Source organism: Chelon labrosus, assembly GCF_963514085.1.
Source record: "Chelon labrosus genome assembly, chromosome: 15".
NCBI classification, from domain to species: domain Eukaryota; kingdom Metazoa; phylum Chordata; class Actinopteri; order Mugiliformes; family Mugilidae; genus Chelon; species Chelon labrosus.
The window spans coordinates 19,526,346-19,553,644 of NC_140348.1; the positions used below are offsets into that span (position 1 = coordinate 19,526,346).

The 27,299-nt window shown below is 41.6% G+C and overlaps 1 protein-coding gene across 1 annotated transcript in view; it reads right to left on the reverse strand.

Moving 5' to 3' along the window:
* macrod2 (mono-ADP ribosylhydrolase 2) overlaps positions 1 to 27,299 on the reverse strand; it is a gene marked incomplete at its 3' end in the record, with an annotated part of 392,791 nt that overhangs the window by 91,037 nt on the left and 274,455 nt on the right. Inside the window, 1 exon segment of the mRNA XM_084561793.1 lies at positions 1,469 to 1,499. Within this exon segment, the coding sequence (XP_084417919.1) occupies positions 1,469 to 1,499 (31 nt within the window).

A 27,299-nucleotide genomic window follows, 5' to 3' on the forward strand; every position in this document is an offset into this window, starting at 1 on the left:
CAAAATATGTCTCTTCACATTAAACAACATTTTTAGTTTCTTTTGCACCCTGCAGCTGAGCCACATGTGGCAGAAACGCCGTTCTGTTTTTAAAGACTGCTGTTTTTCTTCAGCTGTGTCTGGTTAGTGGCATCATAGAAATAACGTGGAATTTTTTTTTCCAGTGCCGATCGCTAAGGGTTAGGGTTAGTTACTCAGGCGTGTAACATTTCTCAAAGCAGTGGTTGCTTCACTTACAGCTTGCAAATGAGCTACTAATGTTTAAAATTGAAAAAGACCAGCATCATGAGTTAATAAGGGCATTGAATTAACTCATGTTCGGCATCGATGTCAGGGAGTACCACGCTAAATAAAAACATGCAGTGATTCAAAAGTTTTGCAACCATGATACTAACCTGCACAAGCTTTAGTAAATCAGTAATTCTTTATAAGAATGGCAAACCTATTTAGACCATACAATTGAAAAATAAATAAAAATAAAGGTCAAACCCTTTAGTAGAATAGTACGTATGACAGACCCACGAAATAAACAGCGTAGAAAAAAACAAAACAGAAGGAGCAGCACAAATGATGTGAACTAAACTTTTTTTGGCTTTAGAAAGTTAATCCCAACTTTTATAGTTTTCTCTGAATTAGTTTTACATTGGGTACATTATCCTTCCTGAGTGAGACTGATCAGAGACTGACTGACTGTCTAAAACAACTACAGATCCATGACTACGTTTTAAAAACTCTGGCTCACATTAGTTATTAGTTAAACACTGGCAAAGCACTGGGGAGTTCAGAATAGAAATCTCAGGCACTTAGGCTTAAGTTTTTCAGAGTTTTCACTGTTTTGTTGGAACTACACTGCTGCTGACTAATAGTCAGTTACAGACAAGGAAAATTAGCATGTTAATTAATCCTTCCACATTCGGAGCCCACTGTGATTAAGCGAGCTGCGAGCAAATTCAGCGGCTGGCATTAGCTGTGTACTATAGTACAGTTGGAAAATAAACATCATCAACAGGGGGCAAATGCATTTTTTTACGCCTCACAGCAACTATGCTTCCTTTGCGTCTAACTTCATTTGCCATCGAAACTCCCAAATCCTGTTTGTATTAACAAGTTTTGCATCTTTTCAATGTGACTTTGTTTCAGTGTAACGAGCACACCAGCCTCTTTGCCAGCGTTGTCTTGCAGCATATTCGGCGCGGTCCCATGAGGACACGCAAGCAATGTTCAGGGTCTACATGCAGTTCACCTACTAGATCGTGTCTTTGTGCAACATGGCATGAGGTGAACTTGCTGGTATATTTAGTAATTTTATTTTTCCATGTCTCCCCTGCCCTTGGTGAATATTTAATCATTTTATATAATGAGATTTTGCCTTTAACTCGAATAAGGGGATGTGTGGAGACTGTTATTATATTGATGTAACGCAAAAACAGTGAAGTGATTTAAATTAAATAGGAGAGACTGATCTTACCGTAGATGCCTGTGGATATACATGGGAAGGCCTGTGAGAGAGAGAGAAACAACAATTAAAGCATGATACTACAAAGTTAAATATGACAATTCTTTTCATAGTAAAACACATGTTACTTGTATTTCTGTTTAACAAACAGCAGCAGAGGAATTCAAACATCATAAGCAGAAACCAAATATTGGTACGGCTGCGTATGCCTGCATTAAACTCTAACCGTTGTACGACTCCTGCTGTTTACCTCTTCTGCTTTACATGTTTTTCCCCAAGAGGAGCAATTTACCCTTTGCCCAAATCTCTGCAGTGCTAATGCAGAACTATATTGCAATTCGTACTCCAGCTGTTATGCACAATGCATAAACACAAACACATTTATTTATCACAGTCTACCTTTCTGATAATGCTCAAAAGACTAGACACTTCAATCCAACCCACATTTGGTCGCTCCTGTCCACACACACACACACACACACATATTTAATGGAGTATCACACAGCTCTGTCAAAGAGGCTGTTGGCCAAATTTCTAGCGTGGACTGATGAACTAGATGATCTATTAGTGCTTGATGTCCATAACAGCCATGCTTTGCTTATGTTGCCTGAGGGAGCAGTGGATCAGGCTCATGTAAATTCATAGATACGTGTACAGTAGAGCTTGATGCTTAATAATCACCCGCAGATGAATATCCAAATGAGGTAGATTGATCCTGTCTGTCGCCTACAGCTCAAACTTCCACACACACACACACACACGTTCTTCCACTGATGTTTATGGACCTTACCCAAGGTCTAAGGCTGCTCTACATATTAGATTCCGTGCAAGCCTACAGATGTGTCTTTCATTTAATGCGTTTAGATGGCAAGATAGGCAGCTACGCAGATAGAGGGACAGATTTCAAGCAGAGCTGGGGCAAACTGCCGACAGTGTGTTTCGGTAACAACAAGGACATCCCAGCAAGAGGCTTCTCAGTGCATGATGATAAAACCAAACACAGAGTGACTGCTGCCACATTTGGATCAATAGCCGAGATCAATAATATGCAACCAACGACCAAAATACAGGAACACAGATACGAAAGAAAATTGCAGAGAAAAGAGGACAAATAACCTAAAATATTAATATTCTATAGTGTGAATATATCCTGAGATAAAGAAGAAAATGCAACGTATATTTATGGACGTCTTTTCCAAAAAGATTATAAAAAGTAACCACCACGTAATAGTTCTTGCTTTGTAGCACTTTGCAGAAGACATATTATTCAAGCATGGCTTTATAGCTGAAAATAGTTTCATTATTCTTTACTTCTGTGAGCTGATACACTATGATACATAGGCTTCGCTGTAAGCCTCCCTATTTCACATTCATCTTTTAAAGTATATTAATAAACAGTAAAGAGGAATGATTTTTTTTCAAAGGTCCCATTTGTCGGCAAAACAAGCTGAATACGTGCTTTAGTCCCGGCATTCATCAAAAGGCGTGGCCGCAACATTAATATAATAAGATGACAAATGAAATTGAAAAAGAAGGAAGGAAGAAGGAAAAAAAATAAAACACACACAAACAGCTCAAACTGCTGGATGAATGTAGAACAAACAAAACACCACGGAGATTCATCACAGAAGAACGGCCATACGTCAAATCCTCCCGGTGCTAAAACTAAGTCCAACAGTTTGTTTTCCCACACTGACCCTGTCAAGTTGTATTTAGATACATGCTGTTGCTGGCAGCCGTGCCAAGATCACTTCATTTTAGAAATGAAAACATGATTAATAGATCTGAAAGAGGGGGATAGTGAATTCATGTCTCTTCGTACGATGATTATACAAAGAAATAGTCAGGGCTCTAATCTCTTTGAGTCTTTTCAACTGGGATAAATCACATATTAGGAAAGCAAATAACTGATTTAAATGGCAGATGAAACAAAAAGCTTTTCTTCCTTGAAAGCATCAACACCTATGGCCCTAGCTTTGAAATGCAATGGTCTGTTTGTCCTTGGTTTAGCTGAAGAGGAACGAGCCTCTTTTTATTTATTTTTTTTTATTCTTATTTACCAGTTTTCAGGTTCCGCCTGTCAAGGTAAATCTTTCTTCTGTGGGGTGATTTAAATCTTTTACCGAAGCTTTGACCTTTCCAGATGACTGTCTGGATCTGACACAAACCGCGGATGATGAAGCGTGGAAAGGCATGGCCATTTTTAGTCCTGTGCCAGCCTCAGACCATGGCATATTGAGACTGAATGCGCAAACTGGTCAAACACAAACAAATGTCAGTAGAATGAAATTATAACTGTGTGCAAATACTTACAATACATGGACTCATTAGCAGGATCTTGGCATTTGGATCAAAATGTCTATATTTTATAGGAAATTATGCCAGTTTTAGATTTGGCACCAGATCATACACGTAGAAAGCAAAATAACTGCAGCAGAAGGAATCTATTTGAAGCTGTGCAATAATTAGGAGAAAGCAACATTTATTTTGTCTTCACGGAAAAGATGAGCATTATTTGCTATGAATGCTTTCAGCCGGCCGCCGCTGCCAAACTGATCCCGAGCCAGAAGCCTTGTTATCCTCTCTCAGCTGAAAGGCCGCAATGTGAGTCACTTCAGCTTTAACTTAAACCTTAAACACAGGCGGCGGCAACGACAAACCATCAGCATAATCAATTAAAATCTTTTTTATTAGTTCCCTTGGCTGATCCATTAAAAAGTATTGATCTTCCCATGTGAAAAAAAGCATGAGGTAATCACTTAATGGATTGCCGTTGAGCTCTGACACCAAGGTGGCACATGCACTTTTAAAGGAAGTTTACTGCTAAAAGTCAAGAGAAGGGTGCAGTGATGTGCTTAAGTTCAACGCTCTCTAGATGTTTAGATTCTCATTCATCACTTTGCACCATCGGGGATGGCGCCCGATCAGTCTCAGAATCATTCCTGAGCTTGACAGCATCCCCAAAACATGCAGCTGAAGTCTTAATAAAGAACTGTCTTCAGTGACAAGAAGAACAAAGAATCCTGTTACAGATGGTAAGGCCGCCCACAGAGCCCTGACCTCAACATCAAGGACTCTGTCTAGGACTGGACAAAAAGACACAACCAGCTGAGACTGTGCACACAAACAGAAGAGCTCTGGTAAGTTATCAAAAAATTCTTGGAACTGTCTATCGGCCAAGTACCTTGAAAATCTTAATGCAGCTGCCCCGAGGACAGTAAGAGCAGTTTTTAAAGGATTCTTATTTTTCATATTTTCACTGTTATGCATCAGGCCTATATATTACTGATAAGTACAACTATTCATGGCATTAACTTTCCCAAAGTTTGGCCAAGAAAAGGAGGAACAACTGTGCCTGCACTGTAAAAAGCCTCTCAGTGGCATTGTCGATATGACTTTATTTTTAAAAGTATATTTACTCCAACAAATTGATTTCTTTTTGTTTTCTTTGTTTTTTGAGTTAACCCTAAGTAAAACGTGTGTATATTTTCGTAACTTAATATTTTCTATAATAAAATTAATTTCATTGGATTTGACCATAAATTAATTTCACAAAACTCAGTTTTAAAGCTTATGTCAGACGTAGAACGACACGCCCCGCCCACCTGCAACGGAAGAACGAGCCCGGACAGATTCTTCACTCTTCTCTGTAGCTTCGCACGTCTTTCACTGAGGCTGAGGATAAAAAATACTTCACCCACCTCAGGTAAGTAACTATTTGTATTGTTCAAAGTTAGATTTTGTCCGAATTAACATGACTGTATTGCGCTTGTTGCAAAGGCATTACTCTGTTTCCTACATTATGCTAGCTACATTAGCGGCCGCCAACGCCATTTCAAATATACACAACAGTTCGTGACCTTCAACCAGTTAGCTAGTTAGCTAGCTGCTGTCTATACCTGTGCGCGTTTTATGATAAGCAAATTATGTATTTGTGCAGTAGTTTATTTCATACAGATAGTGCGTAACTTCTAAAAAAAAAAAAAAAACATTATCGTTGCTTAGACTTCCTCACTTCTGTCTGGCACACACACACATGCTGGTGGTGACTGTCACATACCCGATAAACAGTGGCGAATATTACCGTTTATCCGCACAATGGCCCCGAAGGGTCGGCATAACAGTCATTAGCTTGTGGTGAGCAAACTACCACGGCGTCCTGGCACCATAATACAGTCTAGTATTCTCAGCCAGCAGAGCTCCCTGCACCTTAGCACGGAGCCACATTTCCCGCCTGCAGTAACAGATAAACAGTAGTGCTCCTCCAGGTGTCCTAACAAGAAGCTTTGCTATGGATATCCAACAGTATCTGTTGGTCCCACTGTGGTACATTCACACATTTGTCAGTCATTCCAGTTGTTCCACTAACACACCTTTTCACTGAGAGGCCCCATCGGCTGCAAACATGGATTATCGGCACTGATTTGAATATACCAGTTTTACAGCTTAACAAGTGTATGCTCACCATGTACTGTACGTATAATTCATTCATTCATCTTATGTTAATCGCCTGCTTATTCCTGTTAAGGGTCGCAGCTGTCATCGGACGAGAGGCGGGGGTCCACCCTGGACAGGTCTCCAGTTTATCACAGGGCTAACACAGAGAGACACTCACACCTACGGCCAATTTAGAATCACCAATGAACCTAACCAGCATGTCTTTGGATGGTGGGAGGAAGCTGGAGAACCTGGAGAGAACCCACGCAGACACAGGGAGAACATGCAAACTCCACACAGAAAGGCCCAGTCGGCCCATGGATTCGAACCCGGGACCTTCTCGCTGTGAGGCATCCGTGCTGCTAACCACCTCGCCACTGTTCCGCCCCTGTACGCATAATTTCATTTTTCTGTGTATTTGCTGATTGAAAATGCCTAACCCAGATTTCTTGATGTGTATTAACTTTGTTGATACGTTTTGAAGCCATTTAAGTTAGATTTTTGATTAACTTGTTATTTGCATTACCATCCTTCCTCTTGATATTTTAATTAGTTAACTGCCACATAAGAGCGCTATATGATGATATCATCACAAAAAGTCAGTGGGGGTTTTACATGATGTTTTGGATTATTGCCTAAAGTTGGATCTGTGGTGAAGGACCTTTGGACACAGCCACGCTATGCATTCATTTAGATTGCCCGTGTTGTTTTAAATGCTCTGCTAATATCTTTTAAAGATGTTCTGCTAATATGAGGTCAGATGTTCATGCTTGTAAATTGTTGCAAAAGTGTTAATGTTAATGTAGAAATGTTTTTATTATGTACTTATGGTGTTTTCCTAAGCAGCACATTATAAGCTCATGTTCTTTTATGCACTGAATATGGATGGACTTGGTTTTTCTACTTACCACTGTTTGGATATGGTAGTGATTTAATAAATGTTCGAAATTGATATCTCTCTTTATTTGTTAAATGTATGATAATGCTAACTAAAACAAAGAAATAATAAATAAAAAATAATAAAATAGAGTACATGAGTTATTAATTTTTAATTTCATGTTACTTAATTTAATTAAGTTTCATATACTGATGCTTTTTCATTGATTTACTCAATTTCTTGCCCATTGTTTGCAAATGCTACTTAATATTTTAGCATACAGTCAAATGCATATTATTAGGTTCTCCTTACTCAAATTACTAGTTAGTTCGCTAAACTTCGAAAAAGTGGTTGGAAAATGTTGCCTTAATTTTTTTGAGTTAGATCTAAGTGACAGTTTTTACAGTGTGTTTACTGCAGCAGACCCTTGTTACTGTATATACCGTAAGCACATGGAGAGTAGGTGAGCGCTGACCGTCAGTCCATTTATTTTATTAGAACAGAACTCAAGCCAAGAATAATAAAACTGAAATGCAACAGAACATCTCTGGTGGTTTTCAGAAGTGGCCACAGCAAGTGTGTGTGTAAACCTAGTTAAGCGTGAGTTTCTTTCTCTTTCTCATTAACACCAGGCCACCAGTGATGCTATTTTGCGTCAGTACTTTTACATATGCTTACATTGTATGAGGTCTAGTGTTAATTAGGACAGTCAGCGGTATGCTATATGCAGTCATGACCTATGATTCCTTGTTTAGGTTATTATTTCTATCTCGGGCTGCTCATTAGAAGTGAGTCAGCATGTCCTCCTGCACCGTGGTATGGGGCTGTGCCTGACATGTTGGCTTGTTGCTGATTTTCTTTGCTTAGCGAGTGTTCAGAAATTGGTCACCGGGGAAATTATTCTGTTGCTCGGGCTCCTCCCTAATCTATCACATCACTTTAAAGTGGAGCACCTTTCCTCTCGGCATCTCTACACATCTCACAGTGCATTAGATGCGGCACAGAGTGGCCTCAGTGCATAATGGGTGGAAAAAAAACTACACTTGTCTTACGTTAAAGCTACTTTTTAATGATGCTGTTAATTATAATTCCCATGTTCCTACTGCAATGTTTGCACATTTACAAGAAATGGATTTTAATTTGTTTTTTAAATAACCACCGCTTATTAAAGAAGTGATTTATTGACTACAAAGTGTGACTAGAGTTTACCAAAGATGGTGCTTAAAACAAAACAAAAACAAAGCTAGTGCTATTCCACTGCGAGCATGGTAGCCTGCAGCTTTCAGTCATTTGTTAAGCAGCAGGAAATGACACCGTAAAGATGGCTCAACCTGTGGCAAAATGCGATTGTCCTCATGTAGCTGCCACATTCCTGTGCTCCAGGCTCTGCAGAGCAGCCACGAGCAGACAGGTTAAGGAAGAGAAAACCAAGCTCGGGCACGGTGACTGCAGGATTTTGCTGCGGGAGTGCCTTGTCTCGGCTGGCTGAGTAAATAGCACTGGACCCAGGGTGCTGCCCCCGTAGGTTGAAGCCTCCTAGCCTGTTTGCAGACAGAGGCGGTGCTTATAAATCATAGCAGCATGGGGAGACCTTGTGCAAATGCGACCACAAGTGTGTTATTATTCGCCACTGTTGTCACAGTGTGGTCTTACATCAGAGTATGAGAACGCGAATCCGAGAGAATCTTTATTGTTGACTGCTGTAATTCTTTAAGCATGTACGTCATGCCTGCTTTCTCCGTTTGAATCAGCTACCTGCTGCTAGTGGTGAGAAAACGTCACTGTTCCAGATCAGGATATTCAAATATGAACCATTAACACCTTTTTATTCTGCATAATACCACAGTCTACATTCTAATGCGAGCGCTGATTGTTTGAGTGTCATTATGCTAAATGGAGGATGGAGAAACGCAGAGGGTAGGAGGCCTGGCACCTAATGGCCCAAGTCCCACCATCCGTTTTCATATCTGCCGCGATCAAGTATAACTATTATCACAATAAACTCTCCATTAAGGACTCAACAGCAATGGCTGTGCACAGACTAACTCACTGGCCACGATACTCACTTAAAACAGCTTATTTAGTTTAAGCTGTTTGCATGCACTTCTGCTCCTCTAAGATGGAGAAGCCATGTCGTGAAAAAAACAGAACACAACATTCCTGTCCTTCTTCAAGATCCTGCAATTAAGCACGAAAATGAGCTGCCACCTGGTATTTTCTCTCTCTAAGCAACTGTAGGCAACGTCTAATGAAAAGGGAGAAAAATCAAGAGTAGAGGCATATGCAAATAGTGCCTACCACAGCGGCTTTGTTGACATCAACATCTGTGGCAGCAGTCAAACCCCACCAGTAAACTATGTCTTATTAAACTATATAAATATATATATAATATACTCTATACAGTATATTGTGTGTTTTTATTTCTATTTCTAACCCTTCTCTGTTATCCCCATTTACAGTAGTGATATAGTATGACGTTAAAAACAGAGGTTATCTGGGGATGAGGGTGACAGCCTTTAAGCACTCTAACGCTATAGTCGGACAATCCCGAGCCCTTGCTGACTTCACAAAATACGAATTTGCAAATCCACAAGGGCAGACATTGGGATTGGATTAAAAATAGATAGTAGCGGGACATAATTAACTCTCTTTGCACATAATGGAGCTCAGGGTGCTCTATGATTGCCTTCATCACACACGCAGTTCCACAGCATTGATCCCATCTGCACACCCAATGGATGCAGCGTTGCAGGGGAAGAGAGACAGGATGCAGCCAAACGACACGGACAGCGGTGAGATGAATGGGCAGAAAAAAAAGGTGTAAACGCTGCAGACGGTGGATGCTGCAGAGCAGTGGAGCAAATACAAGCAGATACTGAACCGGACTGATACTGGCTGCTTGACTCATTGGTCCATGACCGGCTCTATGGTTGATCAAGCACAGTTCACCCTGAAGGCCCAAAGCTGCAGTCCACAGGTATACACACACTGACATGCATTGACAGAGAGTTTAAAAACTTTACAGCTACAACATAATGATGTAAAGATTTAATAACACTGGATCTATATGTGGCCCACATCTGGTAGGGAATTGTTCTTTAATTATTCATATCACTGTTTCCCACAGAGGTCCACTGGTGACGCCGGTGTTAAAGAGGGAGCATTTAGAGAGGCATATAAATGACATTACTCTGAACTGAGGGCACATGGAAGCAGACATCTGCTTATATTTATGCATGAGGACTCCTGCTTAGTATCAGTTCAAAATTATATCACTGACCACTGAGCAACAGAGAGCCAAAGACAAAAAGAAAGAAATTCACAAACTGACTGACCTCCCTGTGACCCACACAGGATTGACAGAATTCAAATGAGTGGGCGAGGAACACGTCAGGTAAACTCGATAACAAAATGCTGCTCCGCTGTACATCTCTCCTGCAGTGCTGCAGGCAGACTTCCTGTCAGATATTTTCTGTTGCTTAAAATGTATCTTATTGATTTCATTAGCACGCTTGCGGTAGGTGAAATCAAGACTCCTCGGCAGGCTGATCTGAAATGCTGTGGAGTGGAGGCAGCCTCAAACGGACAGCGGGGTTAATAGACCTGTGGCCTTGTTGTCTGGTCAACGGTCAATGGAATACAGTAGAATATCTTAAATAGTGTCTGAGGCTTATTTACTGGAGGAAAGACCAAGACAGACTGTTGCTAGAGACAGGGAATTTGTCAATATGCTGTACTCGATGACATGTCTGTGTAAAGCATCTTTGTTTTTACCTACTGAAGCATTATTTGTATTAAAAACTGCAAAAACATAATGCTACAGTATCATATATTATCCCAGGTGAGCCATTATAATACCTGAGATTTCCAATTTATCTCCAAAGACCACAACCGCCACTTTTATCTGAAAACTGTCTTTTTATTGCATCTAATATCCACTTCCTTTAAAGCCTTGAACTTTGCTTTGATTACAATCCTCCTCATGATTTTCTTTTTTATTGTATTTATCACATGAGCCATGACATTATAAACCGTGGGGAACATTTTTGATTGAATCCTGAGAGTACAGTAAATGAAGGAAAATGTATCTGTGGTAATTCTCAGCATAATGTTTGATTTGAATATTTGAACCTCCGCACTGAGCAACCTGGAAGACATCACTCAACGTGCCTCAGGGCCTTTAAACGCCTGCGATTATTCCAATGAGAGCTTAAGAAATGTAGAGCTGGTGTGCATGATGTGCAGCATTTGAAATCATTTGCATGTCGGAGGACTAAATTACAGGTGGTCATTGTTACGGGCTCCGGTTTTGGAAAACACCAAAAGCGAGGAATAGGAGGATTCTGTTAGAATCTATGGAGACGCTGTTTTGGGTGATATCTCAAGAGTGAGAAAGCTTCTGAAACGCTGAAGATAAAACTGAGCAGCAGAGACAAGTGAAGCAACATATATCCCTCTACGGAAGGTAAACTCAGGGCATACGTGGATTTCCAAATATCCATAACCCATGTCAAACTGTCTCGGTAGAGATTAGCAGCATATGGAGCTGGAAGGTGAGAATTATCACTAATCCTAAAATATAGCTCCTGATTTGCACCGTAAGAACAGATGAGTCCCAAGTGGCTGATCCAAATGAACATTTTTCAAGAGACATTACTTTAATTTACATGCATAAAATAACTTCAATGGAACATTTAATCAGAGTCGGTACAAAAAAAGAAGAGGGTTTTTGGTCCTGCAATGTGAAAGCCAGCCTATGCTAGCCTTCCAACATAGGGCTACTAATTAAACGCTTTTTTTTTTATTTTTTTCGTTAACTTTCAAGGCGCCCTTCAACATTTCAAAAGCACCATATCAAAGGGGGCTTCAAAGTCAAAACCCCACTCTGAATTTTGAGTTGACAGAACAGCATACATATGAAGACAAGTGACTTGCTGTATGCCCCCTGTCTTTGTGGCAGCGACAAAATACTGTCTGCTGCATAATAATGATTGAATGGCCTGGCTCTGCTCAGGTTGAGTGTTCACTGACAAGAGCTTCCTACAGCTGACCAAAGCGGTTTGAAGAGAGTTACAGTGGACAATGTTTATCCTACCTGATAGAAATCATAATGATTCAAGATTAAATAAGATGATATATACACTGATCAAGGATAACATTATGACATTATTGTGTAGGTCTCCCTTGTGCCTCCAACACAGTGGTGACTCATCAGAGAATGGACATGGGTCTTATGAGGGTGTCCTCAGACACTGGAACACAGTGTGTTGTTATCAAGGGCCTCTGTGGATCAGGCTTGTTCCAGTGCATCCCACAGATACTTGATCAATTTGGGATCTAGTGAATTTGGAGGCCAGGTCAACACCTTGTGCTGTTCTTCATGTTTTTTGAGTTGTTCCTAAACCGTTTTTGTGTGTGTGCCTGTGTCAGGCTGCATCCTGCTGGGGATGGCTGTTGCCATTAAGGAGTGTCATTGCTATGGGGTGGGGGTGCCTGGTCTGGTCTAGGTGGGTGGTACATGTCTAAGTAACATCCACACGAATGCCAGGTCCAAACGTTTCCCGGCAGAACATTGAATTGTCACATTGTCATTGTTATTTTCTTCTCCTGTCAGTGGTTTTAATGTTGTGGCTGATTGGCTCCTAAACATCTACTACTACAGAATACTTTTTTGGCATGCAAAGACCTTCTGCCAGAAGGAAAGCATCAAATCTTCCAGAATTACAACAGAAGAGGAAGAAGAAGAACTTTATTGAGAACACTGAATTGGATGACATGACAAAGATGGACCCAAGTTTTCAGTGGTGCTACCCACATCTTCATCTTTCCATTTTTTCTCCCCAAAACTTCTTCTTTTGCTACCATGTATCTGCCTCTCTGGAAACTTATCACATCAACTGATATTTATTCCAGGTAGAGAACCCGAAGAGAAATAACTGGATCGAATATAACTGGATCGAATGGTTCCACCTCCTTTTTCAATCTGATTGAACTGTTTTCTGATCGAGGCATTTCAGTTCTGACCGTGTAAAAGTTGGATAAGTCAAGTGAACATACAGTAAATGATTAATAATTAAAACCGACACTTAAATAACTTATCTTATGCTGTGCAGTGCCAAAGCCATATTTTTCTCAGAAACACAAACACACAGCTGACAGCTCAGACAGATGTTTAATCTTATATTCACTTTCTTGCGAATAATAAGGTGAGTTTATTTAAACAAACTGGTCTTTGGGAATTGCTCAAAGTTACTCAAACTCAAGACAGCTAATTAAGAGACTCTGTGAATTATTTTCTTGGACTACTCTATTAAGTGTCTACTTCTTTTAAATTGAGAACGTAAGTAAAACATTACGCAGATGAAACTGGATGGGGGAGCTGCACAGAATCATAGCAGAAGATAAAACAGACCATAACCACATTCCCCAAAGCACTGCATACAGAATAAAAACCAACATTTGTTAAGAGACCCAACCTCATTAACTGCAAATCGAATTGAGCGCTCTGTACTGGTGGTGCAGTGACCCTTTGGAGGCATGGTAAGTGCATAATTATTATTGAATCATAGGGACACATTTTCCAATTAGAAGAGTGAATGTTTGTCTTTTTCCCGTATACTGTAAGGGAAAACATACAGTATACTACTGGGTAAGTCTGTTTCCTCTGATTTCTTCATTGGGCTGGTGCTTTAGGAATAATTATTCCAAGACTTGAAGCCAGGGATGTTTTTGTCAACAGGGAATTTAATGGACTTAATGAACTCTTTTTGTTAACAGAAGCTCAGGGTGCTCTGCGATTGCCTTCACCGCACTCAGTTCCGCAACACTTGATGATGGTTCATCCCATTTGCACAATTCCAGTGATACACAGCCTGTCTGAACTCCGCTGATGCAATGTTGTGGAGAAATAAAAGGCAGACGGCAGCATGTTTGTGAGCCAAGGTAGACTGGAGTGAGATGAATAGGGATGAAGGGGAAAAAAAGGCAGCAGGGCGGAAAGATAACTAGAACCTTGGACAAGTGGGAGGGTCTCTTTTTTTTATTTTTAACTTCTGTTGGAGGCTAGCTATTTCCCTCGGCTGCCAGGGTTTGTGCTTGGGTAGGCTAAACATGTGACTGATCTATCTCCGCACTGAATGTGCAGGGATGAAATTGATATTGATCTCCTTATGTAGTGCTCAATAAATCAACAAATAATCTTAAATTGTCGATGTTTCCTTTAAAGTATGAATAAAGTGTGATTGAATCGGTGGATAGATCGGACTGGAAAAGTGCAGAACAAAAAAAGTAAAAAGGAATTTTTGCAGTTTCCTTGAAATCGGGTGAGGTAGGCAGACAGGAGTAGTGCAGCAGCAAGCAAGCAATAAAATGGTGTGGAAGGGTAAGCAGCAAAAATGTGTTTTAGTTAATTGGTGATTCTAAACTGACCGTAGGTGTGCATGTGAGTGTGAATGGTTGACTGTCTCTCTGGGTTAGCCATGTGATAGACTGGTGACCTGTCCAGAGTGTACCTCGCCTTTCGCCCAGTGACAGTTGTCCAGCCCCCTTGCGGCCCATCACAGGACAAGCGATTATAGAAGATGAATGAATGAATGAATGAATAAATGAATTATACTGATTTAGGTGAACTCTGTTTTATGTGGCTGCTGTTCCCATATACAACAGTATATGAGTATGTCTGGCTCCTGTACTGATACCCCCTTTCTGCTTCTCCAAACTTAAGAGTGTGCCGATCACCATCTACTGCAGGTAATACACTAACTATGGATAAGTACCTCATACGACCCCAATTCAAATAACCCAAGCAATCCCTTTAATCCAAAAAAAAAAACAAGTCTATGATTGATCATATAGTTAATGTAACTTGCTAAACTGCAGGTAGACATCGCTGAGTACACATACTTAGTCAAGGAATCTGCATTATATCAGTCCTTTTGTTTACAGTATGAAAACCTGTTTATCCACGTAGTCCTTGGGCAGACTATGTCCCAGCAGTGCACGTTCACTTTAAAGCTCCCCACAACATAAAGCCATAAATCTGAGATTGCCCAGAGGTAAGAGCAACCAACACTAATTAACAGTAGCGGGACGAGAGGTCAAGGCCTGTGCCGTATTAGCGTGAGAAAACACTATTTTTCAATTTACACTGCATACCGGTCTGTTGTGCTTTAAATAATAAAGCTTGCAGTACCATGGGTATGAATACAAATACCTTTACTGTACTGTACTCTACAGAAGACATGTTTTTGAAGTGGGGTCATTCCAGCTGTATGAACATAAGGCTTTTCAAATAAGATGACTGTAGTGTCCTTACTGAACTCACACTTAAGATACAATGGCTTCCTCAGGGAACGTCCATATGGATCGCTTATCCAAACTAAAACCTAATTTAGGCACACGGCACAGAATTGGTTTTCAATGAATATGTCCAGGCCTTTAAAGGACTTTGGTCCAAGGACATAGTAAGCTCTGAGGAGGTCAGCTCTCCCCATGTGCAGACCTGTGGGCCATTCTCTCACACTTTGATCGGAGCTGTGATGATGGTGTGGCAGGCGCAGACTCAGGAGTGGAAGGATTAGGGACAGGAGGGACTCAGAGAGTGACAGCTCCCTTTGTATTCGTTTTATCCTCATTTTAGGCGTAACAGCAGACGACATGCAAACCAGTGGCTTCTCCAAGGTGTTTCTTTTTTGCGGCCATAAAACCCTCAACTCTTAAAAGAGAGATCAAATGCGAAGCAGGCTCATTGATAACTGTATAATGGCTCACTTTGAGAGAACAGCCATTTTGCCGAGATAGGCGCGTGGCTCAAACTGCAGGCTATTAGTCATGCTGTCGGCTCATTTCCATATGTGTTTTATTGTCTCATGAGCAAAGGCTACCGCACCTACTCGCACCCTTTATTGCGCTCATGCCAGATCTAATGATATTCACACCTAGGGCAAAAAACAAATGGCCTTGTTTCTCATTGTCTCCATGAGAAAAGGCTCTTGAAAGGTGACACCAAAAACACATTTCAGTTTTATCCTTTTTTTTGCTTGTCTGGAAAAACATGAAGCTACATAAAAGCATATATTTGTCTCAGATGATATTATTATTATTATTACTTTGGCTGTAGTCTTTGCAGTGTGTTCCAGTGCAATTTTATGGCTCAGACACAGGTGACAGTCGGCCTTTACTGCCTTTGTTAGTCCTTAGATGGTGGTTCGGTGTGTACATACCCTAAGATGACCAGGATTGCCACAAGAAAAATTATAAATAAATTGCTAATTTGGGCACATTTTTACAGTCTCATCAGTCATGACTTGTTCAGGACATTTATGGTTAATGTAATTTGCTTGAAGTGCCTGAATAGTTACTGTTGAGGAATTGTAATATACTGTTATTAGGCCTAGTTGGTCAGTATAAACTGTAACATAAATGTGAAAGTAATAGCTGCAAAGCATAACACAGAGGTTTATTTCAAATTCTCCTTCAGATTACATTGAAAGTCCCACTATGTGCTGTTAAACGTACAGTACAAAGGATTTCATCATTAATATATTACGGCATTATTGAATGCTGACAAACAAGGATATTTCACCGGTGATGGCATGAATATTCATATTTCTGAAATTACAACATCCCTGAGGCGCCCACTTGAGAATCAGGAGGACACAGACCCTGGGTGTTCAGGTATAAAAACGGCAGCAAAGTAATAATGAATAGATGAATAGAGGCGAGGACGCCCTGTAGAGACCTCATCTCATCCCTCGGCCCTACACTTTCACTCAACTGAAAGTGCAGACACATCAAACCGAGCAACAACTATTTGAACTTCGTGGTGTCTTCTCGCCAACCCCGAGAGGAGCACATAATAAACGTGCCTTGTCACGTAGCATACTGCCTTTATTCATGGCAGGTACAGGGGTATTGGGGATCAGCAGATATGAAAGCATTGGTAGGAGTGCTCCCGAAGGCTTGTTGCCATCTTCAGGTAGTCCTGTCACTTTTACACTAGAGTAAAATATGAGGCAATAAAAGCAGTGTTTTGAAACATTTGGGTGTTAGTGGATTTATTGAGTGTAAAAACGTTCTGAAGGATAGCCTGTTCAAAGTATCTACCTTTAAAATCCCAAAGGAGCTTTATTTCACCAAGCAAGGCCTAATCAAAAGCTCCCCTAAGACACTAGCATGGTTACAAGTTAGATTCCTTTGTACAAGGATGGTGGTGCAGAGAAAATACAAACTAGGAAATATTCAGCATTGTAAATATACAGAGAGACATAAGAAGGGGTTTACTGTGGGAGTGCATGAAGCGGTGGTCATCATTAAGGTGCTTAATAGACCATGTCGCCTGTAGGACCTGACAGGCAAGCTGGGCAGAGTGGAGGATCCGGAGAGAGGGTCACCTTCATGTAGAGACAGCTCTGTCACACTGGGGCCATGAAGGGAGACACTCTGCCACCATGGCTTGGCCCAGACAATACATGTCTATGATCAACCAAGCAGAACAACAAATCCCCCACTGTCTCCAGACTGGAACAAAAAAGAAACAGACCTGGAGAGAATTAGACTGGAATATCCTTCCAAGTTTCAGAGTGAGGTAAGTGTGTAATTACTTGAACTGGATGTCAGATATCCATTAGCAAAATTATCCTTATTATTACAGATATGATGGATTAACACCGATATACAGTATATACAGTAAAAATGGACGAACCCTCCATGAGGTCATCCAAAGGATTCCTTTTAAAGCTCAGTGTGGTGGCTCTGGCCATTGCCATCTTGGCAGTGCCCGTCTCCTTGGAGAGCACCCACCTGTTACTCAAAGAGGCCCCGCCCTTGATTATCTGTAATGACTGCATACGGCTTGACTGCAAAACTGTCAAAACCACTCAAACTCTATGCAGCAAAAGGAAGAGCTAACAAAAAGAGCATTACAGGGCTTGGCATGCTACAGTATGTGGGTATATGAGATGTTAAATACTGCAAAATCCCCTGAGCCGCACAGCGAAGTGGTGCCATCTTGGTCTGAGCACAGGTGCATCTTCAAATGAGAAGGAATGAGGAGAGACCAAAGCCCACTAACATCCCAAATGAAAGAGAGGGCGACACACGACTCAAGGTCACGGTGAACTGCCGCAGCATTGGCACTGCAGATTGATTGGGAGTACAGGCAGCAGCTGGCTGAGAGGAAACCGGAAGGTGACTGAAGGAATCACCAGGTGGCTCCCGTGAGTTATGACACCATCCACACAGCTCTTTGGGGACAGCTCATGCAAACAAAGTGCTAGTTTGAAGTGGTCCTGTCACTTGCTGTTTTGCTTCTGCAATGATGTCCGATTGTCATGCAAGCTGATATCAAACCGTAGAACACACACTTTGATCAGAAACCAGATTTGTGGCTCAAATGGTGTGATTTGAACGATATGGATAACTTTTTCCACAAATGGCCAGAGGATAATACAGCTAATTACAGTTTTCTAAATGTGGAGTTCATCATGAATATTGATAAAGAATTAATTAGTTGCTAAAACTGGAAAACCATTTTCCCTGCACCAAATACATCACATGTTTTTTGGAGCAAAAATGTACTGCATCACTTTATAGGGAGGATAATTCTTACTCTGCTACAACAAATAATGTGACCTTTTTTTAGACAGAAAAAAGACATGTATTTATACAGCTTTGTGTAGGTCATTGTTATAATGCTTGACAGAGCTCTATGCAGAACACATTTCCTTATGACTCAGCCTCCTTCAGGAAAAGCCAAGGACTACTACAGAAGTGGGCTCAGGTGGGGTGTAAAATGATTCCTTATGCAATCTGTTGTGTATACTTGGGTCAAATAATTTCTTGCCAGTTTCATAATGGGGCTTCTTCACTGCATCATTAAGTGGAAAATAGTGTAGTGTGCTCAATGACTCTGTCTTGCTGAGTCCAGACAAAACTAAAACTTCCTTTAAGGGAAATTATCCGATGAAGCGCTCTCCCAATATCCCAATTGATTGAGTGTCCTCTGTGTTTACTGCTCTGCAGATCAGAAAGTGCATTCCCTTCACTATTGTCCTCCTATGTGCTAAAAATACTGCATGTACTCGCGTGCGAAAACACACAGCAACACTGGTACCGCCTGATATGCAGTATGTATGGGGTGATAGCACACCCTCGCGAGCATAATATGGTTGGTTGCAAGTTACACTTCACACACACATTGGTCTTTTGCACCTCGTAAATTAAATCTTCTCTAGCATTCGCTTCACGGCAAATCTTTAAATCATTTTATTGTGTTGTTCCATGTTCACCTGCTCATACTTTTGGCTCTGCAATGAGGAGGCTAAGACCTTAACAACGGAGAGCCGCAGATTTTATTCCATGCATATTGTCATTATCAGGGGTTTATGGATGTGACATTAGATATTAAGCCGAGTGGGATTCGGAGGTTATCTGGCATTCCAAGCTGTGAGCAAAAAGTCACACCATGAAACAGGATTCACCCCCGTGTTCGCTCTGGCAAGCACTTCGTTCAGGATACGGCACGCTGACAAAAGTTTTGAGCTTTCCAGATTAATATATAAGTGAAGTGAAAAATGTGGCTATAGGTATGCTAACAGCTCAAAGTTAAATCTGTTCCACGGTTCTGACAGTAGCAGCGCCATTCATAAAACGCAAGTGTGACATTTACGATATTAAGGTCACTGGTTGACAATGAAAGAAATGTTTAATCTTCTAAATTACCCCCTGAAATGATCACTTCAGTAGACCTACTTCATAATGATTTAATGCTAACATGTCATATAATTTTTTAATTAAACTTGGAACAGGAGAGAATGTGGAAGGTGGGGGCGCAACTCACGGGCTATATGCAGATTCAAAAAATCATATGTCCGGTATTCAGCCGCCGAATGCTTTCTCTATCGCATATTAAATCGCAGCAACTTTAATAAAATACTTGCCCACAGAAAATGGCCTGCTTCTTGTAGAGAGCAGATTATTCAGGTAAATGTTAAGTGTTGGGTCAACAACGAGGCCACACTTTTTTTTCACACCGAAATATTACTAATCAGAAAGATTATCTTGGAAAGTAAATTTGCTTTGTCTATCCGAACACAAATGCCACCGCCTGCAGACAAGAAAAAACATTTGCAGGGAGGTCAGGGGCAGAAATAAGTATTTTACACCCATGTGGCAATCTCCAGCATCAAAGCAATACAATTCTGCAGCGTTAGGCTCAATATATCGCTCTCATAAACCTGTGCAAGGTGCTGCACTGCCTCCTGAATTGCTGAGTGGGTCTAAATTGAGCCAGTTTAACATAGCGAGTCAATCAGCTCAGGCCAGGCACGGTGCATCAGCCCTCGTTAGCCGTGACCTTGGGAGATAATAATGGCACTAAACCAGATATATGTGTGGGGTAATAGCTCTGTGATTAACGAAATATGTAGAGGAGCATAAACACTGGCATGTCCGCCTATGCACACAATCACTCACCTGAGCCTGCGGGAAGTCTGCAGTGGCTTTGATAGCAACGTGATGAGAGTCTTGTAATTTGCGCTTCACGTTTGTGAATTAGTCCGAAGGATTTTGCGTGGAGTCTCAAAGCTGTCCTGACTTTTATGAGCATAGGCGGATCAATTGACTGTGCTGTCATCAACGTCCAACAATGCTGATAATAAAGTGTGCCAAGCAGAGAGGGAATATAATAAACATGCAGTTATTCACATCTGAACCACACAAAGAACTACAACACATTCCCGAGGTTTCCGATACCTGTCAGCTTTCTGCCTCAAACGTTGTCTTTTATGCAGCACCAGGGAACATATGCATTAACAAAACACGGTTTAAGGTTTATGTATGTTCTAAGGGTAGGGAATGCAATGCAACAAAAAATAAATGAATTTCTCATGAAAAACTGTATATAATCTCAGCGCAGAGACAAGTTGCATTAAGATTAAAGTTCCAATATGTACTCAACAAAACACAAACCTAAAGGAAAGATAAAGCCTGCATATCAACCACAATGCACCATCTAATGCAGATAGTTTTTCAATGTATAAATCCAGTCTTGAACACTTAACATCAAACCATTTGAAGTTTCTTGGTTGAAAAGAGGCTACTTTGGACACAGCTGTATGGTTAGCAAAGCCATTAGCTGCCTGACATACTTCTAATTTGTGAAATATATCAACGCGATACACTCAGGTTTGGTTCAACACACGTGCACGGCTACTTATTCTGTGTAAAAGACACAAATGACCAACAAAATAACTCTCGGATCGAATCGATCTTAATCTGAGATGCTATCCGATTTCCTTCCCTTGAAAACATGTCATGCGTGGAGAGAGAGCGAGCATGTCCCCCTATGTGCCAAAAATCACGTCAGAGAGACCTTGTACTCCGACCAAACACATCTGTAAGAGCGGGGACTTTGATTGAAGGATAATTGGGTGCAAGATTGGTGAAATGGAACCCTGTGATAGACCAGGAAATTCCAGTTTCATGGACATGGCCCTGGCAAGGTCGACTCCGGGTTCAACACCTGGCTTCATAAAAAGCCACAAATGAAAAGACTACAAGAGAGAGCTTTGATGCCAAGTTACTAGATTTAATACTGGAGTGGGACCGGTATCCACAGCTGTGCTGGAGCTACTAATATAGTTATAGCAAACATATTACGTGTTCACATGGTTCGTCAAGATGTTTCTTTATTAATTCACCTGGTTAAATAAACGGTTTTCTGATGCAAGACAACAACCACCTTGTAACTTTTAATTACGTGCATTAAGAGGAATGTTCAGATTCAGCTTTCTCATCACTACTGACTCAGAAGCAGATCTGTGAGAAGTGAACTGAAAATGCTGCCATGCATATCGCAATTACACTAGAATATGAGTCACTAAGATTTCTGAACCAGCCACGAGTTGATGATTTGAACAAGACTACATACGAAGGGCTTCTCTGGTTATTCATTTATCCGCTCTGTTTAAACAGTCCCACCAGTTGGCATGATCTCAAGGAGACCACGAGGCTGACCAAACAAAACCAGATCAACATGAGGTGTTACCCTGGGGTCAGTGCTGCATTAGTAATGAGATGACAGAGAGTGTGATAGCTCTGTCCGGCTTCACCGACACATACACACATAGCACACAGGCACTGCTGGCTGGACTGATTCTGCACGGTAATTAACCATAATGATGTAAACAAGAACTCACTCCACTGAGTTTGCTGGCAATGAACGGCAATCTGTCACGGTATCTTTTGAGGTCGCCGAGATTTACTCGACTGAAGAGCAACTGTCAGGCTACGAGAGAAGCCTCATTTGCATGTGCAATAATGTATTTCATGTCCTCCTTCCACGCTCGGTTCTTTTGATCGGGGGAGAAGGGTTTATCAGGTGGCGTGAGGAAATGTCTGTTGACACTAGTGTTCCAGACTTAAAGCATAACAGACGGTAGTGTATGGAGGAAAACCAGACTTTCAGCAAGGGCTAGATAGTTTTCTTGAAGTTTTGTGTGTGTTGCTTTAGTTGAGGAAACTTCAAAGCAGACAAAATGCCACCACACACATACTGTCTATTCTCTTGTCAGAAACAATGCGAATCAAAAGTGGCCTCCCTCGGGCAGACGACTTGGAACTTTGAAAATCAGCATTGTTCCAAATCACTCATTCCAACGCTGCGCTGAATGAGACATTGCTAATCAGAAATAATTGTCACTAACTATTCTTTCCTTGCGTAGAGCCCAGAGCTGGTCGTCTGTTTAAATTCTATGTATTCTCTGGAAGTCAAACAGGAGGTAAGACGTGAGTCACTTTCTCATTCCTGTTGTGAAGCGGAGACAAAGATAGACAGAAATGCCTTTTGTTCCTCCGCATTGCCCACATTCTTCAGGTATGTTTAATTAATGCATACTTATTGTGGCGTTCCTGTCTCATGGCGTCTGGCAGGAACGGCATCTGTTTAATCAACAACTTCCTCTGACAGTCCCTCAGTTGGGTGCGAGCTGTCGCTTCTATTCTCAGATGGTACCGCAGAGGGATATGAGCCTCATAGAAATTCAGGAGGCTGCTCGCAACCAGGTGCAGCAGCAGAGAAAAAGATGAAGAGAAACCAGCCCTAGTGTGGAGTGAGTCTTATACTGCTTGACTGTGCTTTAGTACTTAAATTATTTGAAGAGCCTTTATTATTGTCAGAGCACATTAACATAGAATGAAACTGCTCCCATTTCCATCACAGAACGTCGCGGTGGAGCAGCCTTGGCTGGAGGTTTCTTTGTTTCTAGTCTTTCTGATGATTGCTATGGGCTTCACGTGCTTGTAATCAAGACACTAGAATGTTTCATATCAGCCCACTCCACATAGACACTCGGGAGATTACCTCTTCAATCCCCATCAGCTGTGATTAGCCCTCTCGAGGTGTGTGGAAATGTCACATTTTACATATCCTAATATTTCACCTCACATAAAGTTCTGCAGTTTCCCCTGGAGTGAAGGAAGGAATGTCATGGGAGGGCGATGTGGCGGTGCCGTCCCCTTTAAATGCACCTGAAGCTCCTCCTCCTCCTCCTCCTCCTCTCCCCCTTGCCCATGCTGTGGTTGCCTCCCTCTGAATTAGGTCGCTGGGGTAATTGGGGTTCCAATGGTCATTAGCTTAGACTAGGTGGCAGACCACCACAACTACTATCAGTATAATTGGATCTAATTGGCCCAGTGTTGCCAATAATTTGGATCAGACAAATAGAAATGACTAATTTAAATGGCGGCGTGACCTTTTGAAAGCTTCAGTCTAATTAACCTTTGTCGATGCACGCAGGTACTACACTGTGTGAGGAAGAGGGCTACGAGCAATGACTGGTCACATAGAGGGCTGGGTTACAATCACTGGTGAAGCTAATTGGGGGAAGACACCGATTGAAATCCTTTGCAAAACATAGTGTGGTAGATATTTTCTTTACTCCACCTGTATTTATAATTAGACACTTTGATAAATGAGGCTAAAGTGCAAAACGGACCAGGACGAACAGAAGGAGTAACGAATGATGTCTAAGCAGACGGACATAAAATTATAGTATTTAGCCCTCACAGTACTCTGATATATGAAGTTTTATCTTGATAAAGCGAAGATGCACGTCACATACTGCAGCAGTCAAAGAAAATAGGGATGATAAGAACTGATTTGGTTGCACACCAAGCACACTTAGTGCAAATGCAACGGCGGGTGAAAGACACAAAACAAGGACCACATTGTGCAAAACCGATCAGCACTGAACCTCTCATTCTCCTCACCCAGTTAATGGCACGGTTTACTTCGCTATGATCACAAGCCAAGTATGTGCACAAGCAAGTCTCCATACTTCTCTCAGCCATTACATAATTAAATCCGGAGTTGCTCGCACTCACGGACAATAATTTACGAGAAAGGGGAGAGAAGCACATGGAGGGAAAGTTTGCGCGCGATCTGTTCAGTGCATAAATGAAAATTAATTAATCACTCGGGGAGTCGGCACACCGAAATGGAACAGGACGGAGAACAAAGTCGTTAAGTTTGATATGGCGGTATTTGGAAACATAAATAATGACAAAGACCCTCCAGTGCACTTAGATACCGCAGTAAAAAACACATTTTCAAATATCACCAGTGACCTACGTTAATAAAGACGGAACAGTAAAAGTTATACACATCACATTTTATATTATACTTGAGAACGGAGAAGAAGCTGTTAAAACTGGATGGGCAAAATAAAATGAAAGATGAGGTTAAATTCAACTTGCCACCCAAACCCCATAGTGTCGCTATCTCGTAGACACCTCCAGGGCATGGTCCCTTATCCCCTTGATACAGTGTTTGTTTGTCCCACTCATGTCAAACGCATTATCTGGTAGAAGCTATCAGCTGTCATCTTCAAGCAGGGTGTGCACGCTGATCTGTGTCACTGTGAGATATTGTTTGTAGGAATGCATTTCGGGAACACGGTCGGGCAAAATGAATGAACGCTCCAAGCAGCCTTGGAATAAGCCCACAGAGAAGGGTTGCTAATCCTATCATTCTACACCATTCATCTGCAATCCACTTGGCTAGCAGCGTTTTTCTCAACGGGCAATTTGTGGCTTCCCTGCTGGATCTCCTCGAAGCCAGTGTGTTTCGACTACAAAACCCTTCCAGAGATGCTTGGGACTCAGAGAGGAGGCCGCTAAATACAGTCTGCAACAGTGCAACTGTCCACACTGGCATGTGCCAACCCGCTGCATGCTGCCAGAAATAGCTTGATGACAAATACTCTCACAAGGCATCAAATTGTGGCCTGTCAAAGTCAAATTAGGAACAAAAAAGAGGCTTGCCCACAAGATCATTAGTCAACAAGTAAAATGCTTGTATTTTTTTTTTTATACCCTTGAGAGTACAATCCCTGTTATTTAGTCCCAAAAGAACCCTCCCTAAAGACTGAAAAGAAAATAATAATGATGCTTTAGGTAAACATGGCTATTCTTTTACTCTAAAGGTCACAGTATAGGGTGCATTTAATACGGTCTCTAAATCGTAACAGAATCCAAGCCCGAATGGTTTCCAGATGGTGGCGTCCCCCTCCGCATAGTTTGTCTCTTTCTGCCTGACAGATGCTGCGCTTGCTTCCAGGGAAGAGTCTGCGCAGCCTTCCATGACTAACCAGGAGGACAGGGGACCTGCATTAACCGTCGCCTCAGTTGCATGTTCTATACGACTCTCCAGCCCTTTGGAGAGGACGCCCCCTCCACCCCCCCCCCCCCCCCCCCCCCCCCCGAGGGTCTGACTGTACACAGATACAGCACGCTCATAATCCAGCTTTAAAAAGCATATACCAACAAGAAAAATAATAGATAATACAACTCTAATCCTGTAGAAATCATCTGTTAGAAGACGATTGTTGACAGTCTGCTTGACTTATGGATTCCCCAGCACTTCTACACAAAAACACATTACAGAATATCCTTTTTCTGTCAGTTGTCTTCAAGAAATTCAGGCACTGAGGTTATACTGTTGAGTAGTAAGTTTCCACCAACTATTTCAGCTGTTTCTGAATGGATCATAACAACATGGTATGTTCCTTATATCAAAGCAACCACGATGAAACCTATTTAATATGTCCTGGCTCAAGAAAATACTGACAGTGCGTTGGAGCCTCTTCCCTCTTATCGACCAACGCTGTACTGTTGCTATCACAATTCACGTCTAGAATCAATCCACCAAACAAAAATCCACATTTTCTGCTTTATTTCCTCTTTGACTCTTCACCTGAGCCTCGTCTGGAAACAAACGGCATACTGTAGAGTAACAAGCACTGAGCAGAGGAGGGGGCTGTTTGACAACATGCTGCTCGTCAGCCCAGAGCTGCAATTCTACTCACAGGCTGCACAGATCCCATGGCTCCCCTGTGTTATGTTGCGGAGCCCGGTCGGCAACGCTGGCATCCAGGCTGCGGGCTGTGGTCAGTCAGAGCCCAGGGAGCTGTGACAGCCGGCTGCTCTTTCAGCCGCAACAAAAAAAAAAAAAAAAGGAACGGAAGGAACTGAAGCATAAAAGTCCTCTAGGCGGAGAAGAAATGAGGAAGAAAAATCACAACAGCACAGGCACATGCACCAGGAAGTTTCACGTAAAAGACGTAGTGTAAGTTTGCACATGGGCACAAATACATGCTATGGCTTTCCAGCATTCAGCCAAATGAACCGGAAAACACAACTTAATAAGCCATCCAGCAATCTGATACGTATCCAGAGACTAAGACAGAGTGAGGGTGTTAAAGTCTGCACCGTTCCAGAAAGCTTTCAGTTTCAATGTGTGGGTTAAACGGCAGGCATCTTGGCTCAGGCTGATTGTAATTTTTCATCTGAAGGCCATCCTTCAGCAAGTCCTAGAAGTGCATCCTATACTTAGAGTTTGCCTCGTGAGCAAGGCAGAAGTAAAATGAGAGCATCTGGTCGAGTATCTCACAGCGTGTATGTACCTTGACCGTAAGCATTTCAGAATATACGAAAATAAAAGTTTGAATTACGTACCCAATTATCAGACTGAACTAAAACAAAAAAAGTATCTAATCATTTATAATAACTGTAGTAATACAGGCAAGAAACCGGGAAAAACAACCATCCAGGAATTGCCCCAGGTAGTCACATTTTCAATCTTCCTCAGTTCTGTCCCACCAGTGCAACATTACTCTGGGACAGGAAAAGCTCTTCTATCTAATTTCTGACTTCTGGGGATAGTAAATGCTCACTCGTACACACACTGAGTCGCCCTGAGGTAAGGGAAATGCATTTTGAATGTCTCTGCTATTCCCTGCAAACTCTCTGTCTCGATGTGTTACATGCACAAGAAGATTTTGATATGACGACTGCGATAGCCATACCGTTCTGTTGCCTGAAGGGTAGCTTTGGGGACTAGCAAGCAAGGATTAACTACCAATTGCTTCTCCTTTTTAATCTTTCATGCTCAAGTTTATTTTGCATTAGGCTTTGTTTTGACTCCTACTCCTCTGTAAAGCCCTGGAATCCCCATTAGGGAGGTAGCCATCT